General features: G+C 47.7%; 1 protein-coding gene across 1 annotated transcript in view; it reads left to right on the forward strand.

Moving 5' to 3' along the window:
* JCAD (junctional cadherin 5 associated) overlaps positions 1–9,092 on the forward strand; it is a 38,577-nt gene extending 29,485 nt beyond the window's left edge. The window contains 1 exon segment of the mRNA XM_032474008.1: positions 4,419–9,092. Coding sequence (XP_032329899.1) covers positions 4,419–4,453 — 35 coding nt within the window. The 3' untranslated portion in view covers positions 4,454–9,092.
* Positions 9,093–9,797: the final 705 nt, after the last annotated feature.

The raw sequence follows: 9,797 nt of genomic DNA on the forward strand, positions 1-9,797 counted from the left end.
ACCCAGATAACCCTCATTGCTCTATTAACCAGATGAGAAAAGTTACACCTGGCTGGTTAAGTAAACTGCCTGCCCCTCGTGCTGTCTTAACATTTTCACCTTCCAGAGTCCTCTGTCCCCCATTCGTGGCTGTTTTCACCACCACACCATTCATGAGACTTGAGCAGTTCCGTGGACAGAATCAACAGCCTGCACTTTCTCCGTGGCCACCCCTGAAAGTTCACCTGCCAGCTCTGTGTCTTGCAGCCCCTGAGCTCTGATTGCTAGATCCCAGGGTGGGGTGGGGGGGGGCAGTTCCGGCAGCAGCACCCTGCGGGCCCCCTGCACCCTCTCACATCCATGTGTCTTCAGAGTCTTCTCCACCTTACAAAAACAAAACAGTTTCCCATGACGGTGACGGTGGTTCCCCCAACACCGGCTCACCGGCTCAGCGCTGACACAGACAGGCGAGAGGGCTCTTGGCGTCCCTCTTTCAGGCGCTGGGGATTATCATGTATCCCAGAAGTGATGAGAAGAGTTGAGGGTGGGTGTCAAAGGGTCCGCATCATAAACACAGACTGGAAGGGAACCTGATCGCGAACTCCGACTTTGCAGTAAGGCAGAAACCGCCCCTCCTGAGTGCCCCAGCGCTGCCCCCAGACCCCCGTCCGGCCTCCTCAGCCGGACCCCGCCATCTCACTAGTGCCCCAGCTGCCTCCTATTTTGAAGTCCAAGGATTTAAAAGTAGACGGAAAAGAATCCAGAAATTTTTGTTTAACAAAAAAGTCATTCTTGGCACTTTGTAAGGTTTCCCGCAAATGCAGTGCGATTCTTAGGAGCGTCAGCCAGCGTTGCCCCATCCCTCATGCAGAATACATTACTGAAATAACCCCCTCGTCAGGGCCCTCTTGGATCATCTGAGCTGACAAATTTGGTCTCTCCCGAGGAGGAGGATGCTGGGGACGGGGAGCCTCCGCCGTTACGGCAGCAAAGTGCTACCTGGCCCATTTTTTGAGTTGTTGGGGTTCATTAAGAGGCAGCATGGTTTCCACAAGCCTTCCCACCAAAAATCTGTTCAGTGGCTTTTAAGTGCTGGTTAAAAAGACACCATAGTCTTTTAAAGTGAGTTTTTTAATCTATAAAATCAAAATGATTTTATCAGTTCTGAAAATTAAAAGGATTTTAAAGACCCCTCCTGTTACAATAAAAACACCAGTTTGTACAGATTTCTGTGCCTCAGTCCACGGCCACATATTGGAGGGAACATGTGACAAAATTTCTAGTTCAGCAAAGCACCCCCTCAGTTTCTAGCTCTGACCGTTTGGCACGGAAATGGGATTTGAAAACACCTCCATGATGTCGATTTTACCTTTAGCCAGCCGTTAAACCACCCTGCCCCGAGACTTTACCATTTTTTTTAGCTGTAGTTTCTAACAATTCGAAAATTTAGTTTGTTTTTGCCTCTCTGATGCTTCTATTATTAATACACAATAAAATGACCAAAATTGAAGGCAGAGAGCTCCTCGCAGTGACAGCTGCCTCAGGCTGTCTTAAGCAGTCACACAGCAGGACACATTGGATAGTTTCTGACACACACAGCGGCTCACGGGACCCTGCACCGACCTTCCGTGTGCTGGTCACCAGGCCTCAGGACGCAAAGCCAGTCCTCTGAGAGGTCTTCCCTTGAGGGAGTAGGACTTTTGACATGTGTCAGCCTCCCCCCTCACTGTTTCTTCACCAATAAGAAGAAAGCTGTGTTGCCTTGTTGCTCATAAGCATTTGGACTTTTTCCTTTGGATACATTCTATCATTTTAAACACAAGAATTATTATCTCTGTCCCTGCCCGACCTTTTGCAGTAAGGAGGAAACCACCCCTGTCACCCCAGGGTGCTGGACCGACCCCACTGCTCCTGAATCGACAGCCCACTTAAATTCAGGTTTTGTTCTGGGATTTTAACGGAGGATTATACCATACTGTGTATGTCTGTGACCACGCTCTCTCTACCACCAGCACCAGCGCACATGCAGGCACACACACATGCGTGCACACAGGCCCCCTTCTAGAAAGTGAGTATCTGTGTCACGTCCCCCTCATATCATGAAGTCTTTCCTTCAGCTTAAAGATGGTCCCTTCAGCTAAGGGTGTTTTTAGTGGTCTTTTTGGGGCTCTGGCTAAGAAATCAGTATCTCAGAACAGGTCGTGGAATCACGTCGCTGCTGGGTGGGTAATGTTCCAGCTTAAGTGGAACCCGGGTGCCGAGTGTCAGAACCTGCTGGTCCCGTCAGCCTCCGCCGCACGCTCTCGTAATCCAGTCCCTGACGAGGAGGGGGAGCCTGTCTGGGACGGTTTGATGATGCCAGATCGTGCCACTGGAAGGCTGTACGTCAGCACAGCCTCAGGGGCAGCAGTTCTTGTGGGTGTTTGTACACGAAATACCCACCAGGGCGGGTTCTAGTGATTTGTCTTCACCTGAACTGTTGCCCCCAGGAACCAGGATTCCAGAGACTCAGGGTACTAACCTCTCTGTTCTCCAGGCCTCTGCCGGCCAGTGTAGTGGCCCTTGTCACACAGGGTTTCTGAGCACTTGAAACGTGGTGTATCCAAATTGAGATGGGCTGTTAGTGTAAAATGCCCACCAGAGTTCAAAGACATTATCAAAAAAAAAAAAAAAAAAGTAAAATTTCTCAATCATTTTTATGTTGATTACCAGTTGAAATGGTACAGTTTCAGATATATTTGGTGAAACAAGATATATCATGAAAATTAATTTCACTTGCTTCCTTTTGTTTGCTTTCACATGGGTACTGAAGAATTTAAAATAATAGAATGTGGCATGTTCCATTTTTATTGGACCTGGACCCACCATGATCTGCAGAAGGAGCCCATTGTGTCCAGAATCCTCCCCATGGCTCCCGGTCCTGGGCCCTTAGCTTCAACAGGGGGCTTGGGCCGCAGGCATGTTCTGCAGAGGTGTCTCCAGGGACCTGCCCCCGGTGGACTGGTCAGTGCCCAGTGTCTGTGTGATTTGGGGCTTAACAGACACTCAGCCCCTTCCAGGCCTTTCTCCAGGTGACAGTGTGCCCTTTCCACAGAGCCCTCCATTGGTGACCACCAGCCTTGAGCAAAGGACATCTTGGCTCATGGGAGGTCCCTTGGAATCAGCACCAAATGAGGCCCACTGAGTACAAAAAATGTAGCGCTCAGCCCCCAGGAGCCCGTGTTGTCACAGTGGGTGTTGCGAAGGGTGAACCCACAGAAGGTCCTGGCTCCCGTGCACGCTGCTTGCTGTGTCCAGGTGGGCACCTGGCGTGGTTGGTCACGTGTGGGGAGCTGCCGCTTCCTCAGAGCACAGCCTGTCCTGTGTGGCTTTTAACATCTGACCCGAGTGCGACAGACGCTGTCTTAGTAGCTACGGTTGCAGTATCATGTTGTAAATACACCGTGGGGAGTTGAGAAGGTGTGAGGAGAATGCGGTAAAACATTCTGCTCCAGAGAAATCGGAATCCGTGTGGCCCTCAGAATATACTGTTGTCCAGCTGGATTTCGAAATAGATGGTCCTGTAGCAGTTTTAGTAACTATCAAGTTGTACCTTCCTTCCAGATTTCTTACATGTTCCCTCTAAAGACGTTAGGAAACCTTGCAGCTGCCGTGGCAGGAAGTTCTGGCCGTAGGAGGCACACGTGTGAGCTTCAGGTTTGCCTGGATCCCAGACCCCTGAGGCTCCCGGGGGGGGACCAGATTCAGCACCACCCAGTGACAGCCCTGGTGACAATCTAGGACTACTGTTCTGTTGTATGCGGTCCCATTTTGGAAACCCAGGCCACCTGGGCCCAGTGTGTGTGGGCTATAGATTGGGTCAGTGTGGCCGCCCAGCTTCACACATCCCTGAGTGTGGAAAGCCCGGCAGATTTGTGCCAACGGGCGTGCCTCCAGCCCTGGGCCTCCCCGTGTAGGGGTCAGAGACAGGAGGCTCTCACTGTCAGCCTAGCACTCAGGATTTCAGGGTCCTCACGCCCTTCTGGGACATCCTTGATCACAAAGATACGGATTGTAAAGCAGGCTGTCCGTCATCAGAGTTGTAATTTACACACACAGAATATCTTCTCTCGCGTCAGCTAAGCACGTCACCGCTGGTTTACAAGAGTTGAGTTTAAAGTTAATTATGTTCCACTAAGAACAACAGGAAGGGACCAGCAACATACTAAGTGACTCTCGTATTTCCATCTGTGATTCAGGAATGGTCACACATGTCCCTTAAAAACAGACTTTTGACGATAGCTTTTTATTCCTTAGTGAAAAATAGATTGTTGAAATGTCAGAAAATTAACATTTATAGACTTGTGGACTTTGTTCTCTAAACATCTTTATGTATGGGCTGAGGATTAAACAGACAACAGACCAGCTAATTTTCTTTCCATTGTGTTCTCTTTTTGCAGATTCGTACGACCCTAGCAGGGTGGAGAGGGTGTGACGAGATGCCAGTGAAACGCGGGGCCCCCGTGGTTGGCCGATGGCATGAGGTCTGAGTCCGCCCCTCAGCCCCTCTTGCCCTGTAAGAGCTGGGAGCCGCTGGCTTTTCCTGCGCTGCAACATCCTTTCCCACGGCTGCCAGGAAGCTCACAGGCCTCCAGAATCGCTTTATGGAAATAAAGCAGTAGTCCACTGAAACCATCTGTTTCCATAGCACGAAGAGTTAATACCTGTATTTAGGGAAGAGTCACAGAGACTCTCCTTAGTGGTGGGTTTAGCCAAGCTGGTAAGTAGTTTGGTGTTAACTTGGCTGTGTGTGAAAAATTCAAATGCCGACAATGTAGTGAATGATATTGGAAGGACTGAATGTCAGAAGTTCCCCCTCGCAGCCCCATGCCCGCGGTCTACACTCGTGTTCAGGAGCTTGGCACGTAGGCCGCTGCTGGAGTTTCAGCACTTTTGAGTTTCGGGGAAATGTGAATGCATATATATGACCCACTTCTAATCCATCTGGCCTTCTGCTGCTGGAAGTCACTTTACTCATAAGTCACTTGCCATCAGAGAATAAAAGCGATAGCTTTTAAGTTCCTGAAGGATTCAGCCTTGTGCTGTAACATACTAAGAGTGTTATTTATCTGGCAGTGAAGTACTTTGATCGTTTGCAAACATGCCATCGTCTGCTTTGCACTCAGTATTATCTATTTTTATTTCCTGTATGGATGTTTAGAAATTCTTTATATGAAAAATAATTGCCGGTTTAAAAGAAACCATTTTAACAAAGTAACTATATTTCTTTTTACAAAAAAATGCTATTTTTCTATGATGTAAACAGTTGTTAGGTGGCAGATTTTTAAGGAAGTTTATTGTATTTAAGAGTCTGTGTCCCTTTGTGTGAGAAGAACCCAGAGAGGGTTCACATTTGCTGTAAAGCATATCCGCCTGACCCATTCACAACTCTGCTACTTTTATTTGAGAAAGAGATGTCAATACAGACATTTTTCAGGGTTAATAAAACTAACTTTTCAGAAAGAAAAAAAAAATTTTTTTTTTAACAAATGTAGCTGTTAAGGTTATATCTGAAAATAACCCTCTTAAAACCAGCCAACATCCTCACGACAAATTTTCGCTGCCATATCCCCTAGAATTACCAAAAACAGTTTCATCTTTGTACGTCTATGGCAGTCTGCCCTAAGACCATACTATATCCACCCACTTTAAAGAAATATGTATTTTTATCTAGAATGATCCTTAATTAGTGTCCGCATATTTTTGGAAGTGCTAGACATGATGTGTATGCCAATACAAAAGTACTATGAGGCCTGTGTATTCTACTGTGTTTACTATTGCATTAACCTGTGCAAAGTTTATGCATTTTGTATGCATTTGTCCCTTCTTTCCAAGTAAGGCATTCTTGTGAGCTAACGTTTCCTGAATGGTTTCTGGTCTCCCTCCTTTTCCTCTCCTTTTAGTTTTTCTTCCTCTCTCTCTCTCTCTCTCTCAACCACCTTAGCTATTTTTAGGCGTTTCAAATTCCTAAAATGTGAACTGTTGGATGGTCTGCATTTTGGCCCTAAAACGACTCTGGGCTTTCATGGCCTGTTTTTATCTGTACCATATGATTTTATTTCATCAGAACTTCATGTATTTGGACTGTAATAAACAACACAGAATCTAAGCAGTTCTGAACAATCTTTTCAAACCCTCTTGTCTGTGGTCTTGGTTCTTACCTATTACTCACAGTCACTCCTTCCCAGATTTTGGCTCCTGCGAAGTTAGAATACTCTCTGCTTTTCACAGCCCGCTGAGATGGGCCAGGTCTCTGCCAGCAATGGCGGAAACAGTTTTTCCCAGGAAAAATTCAGTAGGGAAGAGGTCACTTGCTCTGTTGTGGTTGGTGTGCCCTAGTAGAGCTAAGGACGTACATGCATATGAACGTTCTGACTTCCTCTCAGATTTCCTTGATCCCGTCTAAAACGTCTTTTCATCAAAAGAACTAAGTTATAGCTTATTCCTCAAGAGAAAGAGAAGGACACTAAAGGGAAGAAATTATAGTACCTGGTGTGTATCACTAACCAAAACATGGCATTCTCATTTTTTCCAAAATGGCTGTATTGTCCATCCCTGAAACTATTCTGAAAACTTCATGGACGTGATCAGTATTTATACCTTTACCCTTAATGTCTGGATTCCAGCCCCTTTTTTGGAGGGGGTAAGTTGGAAATTTTGACTTTTAAACTTTTAAACTTGCATATTCTGAGATAAATAATATTGTTGTCTCTAATCAAAAGTGGCCTTCCCAGAGGTTTAGAACTTAATGCTAATAATTCTCTGACTATTTTGTTGTTCATACATACACAACTCTCTCTTCATTTGTGGCTAGAACAGAAGTTCTCAGATTTTGTGTTTGTCCTTCTTTTTCTCATTCATATGACTTACTGTTAGTGTTTCATAATTATAAAAAATCAATTAAAAGTTCTAATTTTGACTATTTGGACTAAAAAATTATATGAGGAATCACATTTGAGATGTGTTTGTGTTTCTTGATTTGCAAAAGAAGGGGGAAATGTTGGTAATATAGCTCTAATTACCTTCCTGTGAAGAAGATTCCTGAATGATTGAAAACCAGGTATCTTTTTTTTTTTTCCAGTGGAGGTGCTAGGGCTGGAACTCAGGACCTCACTCACACTGAGCGTGCGCCTCTGCCCCTGAGCTGCACCCCCCTCCACTGAAAACTCAATGTCTTTATTGTTGTTTTGAACTTTACATTTCTGCAAAGCACAGAGAACTGTCTGAGGATGTGCAGCTCCTGACACCTTCAGGGTTCTTTTCCACGTTGTTCATAACAATTTGGGTTCCTTTTTAAAAACGTCCCTTAAAAATGTACGTGCCTTCTGAGATCCTGGTTCCCATCTGAGGCTTAGGTTTTGATTCACGTGGAAATTCTAAGTAGATCTTTTTTTCTGTTCCATCTGACAGTTGGTAAAGGGCTGTTGTTTTGAAGTTCAAGCGTTTAAACTCAAATGACTCTGAAACAGGACCCTGACCGCCTTTTCCAGCTCCGATAGCAGGCGTGGTTTAGGGCTTCTGAGGAAAGGGATGAAGTGGATCCTCTGTTGACACAAGTGCCTCCCAGCTCCCAGCAGAAAGGGCGGCTGGTAGATAAGATCAACCCACCACCAAAGGTTAGGTTATGTCTATGTGTTTTGGCTATTCTTTTCTTTTGTTTCAAATGACTAAATAATCCACAAGTAAGTGTCAGGTTCGCAATCTCTTAGAAACTGACCAGCACAGCAGAATTCCCTCTCTCTGAACATCTGAGCTTAGGGCTTGTAAGCAGCTCCCTTGTTCTGACCATCCCTGCTCCGCGGCTCCGTCTGTGTGTGTGGCGGGGTTGGGGGATGCAGCTTGAGGAATGGAGGGAAGGGTGGGAGGGTGTTTCTAAAGCTGAACCCCTTGCAGGCCTGGGGGATTTTCGCATTTTCTTTCCGTTTTGTTTTGAACTGCAGATTCTGTACATCTGTTTGTGGGAGGAGGGTGGCCACTTAAGACAGGACTTAAGAGACAATTCCCAGCGACCTTTAAGAGTCAGCCTGGTGGGAGGTCCTTTTCCAGGAGTGTGGGTTGGTCCTCTCCGGGACCCACCAAGTGCAGAAAGGGAGGTGATACAATAACGTTAAAGATGGAAGGGTCCCCAGCCTGCGTGTTTTGTTAAAAAAAAAAAAAAAATGGGAGTGCTGAAGACTGTCATTCAGATTGTGGCCTCTTGAAAAGTTTGGCAGGGTGTAGCTAACTGTCCCACTGGGTCGGTCTGGGCTTTGTGGTCAGCGTGGGGAGGTGGACGGAGTGTCTGCAGATCCCTGCCCTTGGCTCTGAGAGCCCCTGTCACAGCGTGTGTATTGCAGAGGACAGGCAGGCCCTTGCTCTGTGGCCCCTGCTCAGCGACTGAACTTGAGCCCACAGGCCAGCCCAGACTGTCGAGCTGTTCATCCCATTGCCTTGACCGGGGGTAAGGAAGACGCTCTCCCCGTGAGATGACCCCCCTCCTCGGGCTTGCAGCTCGGCCCGAGGAGGGGGCAGCACCCTGTTTCCTCCTGCCCTACACCCTGTGCACAGCAGGGCCGCGACGTGCACTGTTCACTAGCACGGGGCTGAGGAAGCAAGGGCCCGTCCGAGCTGAGACGCACGTGGCAGAAGTTAGACATGAAAACCAGAGGTCCCCGCCGTGGAGAGGAGCAGTAACCTACAGGTTAGGAACATCAGCCAGGCCCTCTCGACCGGGCCGGCTGGAATCCGAGCTCTCACCCTGGGACCCCTCAGGATGGCCAGGCAGAATCATCTCAAAAAAACAAAAACAAAAACCCAGAAACAAACAAACAAAAAAACTTGGGAAACTTGGTGAAGGCAAGGCCCTGTAACCCCACAGAAACTCTGTATCTGGCCCCGGAGACCCTGAGCGAGCAGAGGTGAAGGGGAGACCCTGAGTGAGGAGAGGTGAAGGGGAGACTAGGGACACCAGCCGGGCTCAGATGACTGTCTTCGAGGGGCTCTGGTGTATCTCTGCACAACGTAAAGAATTGTTATTTCGGGATGGTTGACCCACTCAGTAGCACACGTCTTCCAAATAAAGATTTTGCCTGAAAGTGTCTGTGTCCCTTGTCTTTGGCGGTGGGGGCAGGGCTGCCCTGTGAGCCTTACAGGCTGGTCCCTGGAGGGTAGCGGGCTGCATGAGGTGGGCACAGCTCCAATGGTGTCGGTGATGCATGGACCGGCAGTCCAAGGAGTTCTGGCGCCTTCAGTCTCCACCGAGCACTTCCTGGGTGTCAGAGCTCCTCTCTGCATCTCCCACGTGGTGGACAGAGGACAAGAGTCAATCTGGGGGCTGAGTTTGAGTTTGGGCTCCATCCCTCACCACGCAGACATCCCTTCTCTGAATTCTGTTTCCCCATGTGCATCTCTTAGCCCTTGAACATAATATACAGAAAAGCGCCCCCCCACCCACCCTCCAGCCAGTGCATCGTGGGTTTTCACCGCCTAGAGAATGAACGTAGTCCTGCCCCTTAAGGGGAGCAGGCCTGCCCGGCATCTTGCAGGTTTTAACATCCAGGCCTTGGTCTTCTTTGAGGGGTTTACCTCCTCGTTTCCAGTATTGCATTGTTGGAAGCAGATGCAAATTCTGTACCCCAGTCAGGGTCTCTGTCTGCTTCCTGTAGCCCAGGAAACTTACAAGCTGTTGTTTCTGAGTTTTAAAAAAATTTGGTCCTCAGGCAAGGGGACAGTGGTAAAGCGCATGCCTAGCATGCACAAGGTCCTGGGTTCAACCCCCAGTACCTCCATTAAAAAATTAA

This window comes from Camelus ferus, chromosome 35 (genome assembly GCF_009834535.1).
Source record: "Camelus ferus isolate YT-003-E chromosome 35, BCGSAC_Cfer_1.0, whole genome shotgun sequence".
Classification (NCBI taxonomy): domain Eukaryota; kingdom Metazoa; phylum Chordata; class Mammalia; order Artiodactyla; family Camelidae; genus Camelus; species Camelus ferus.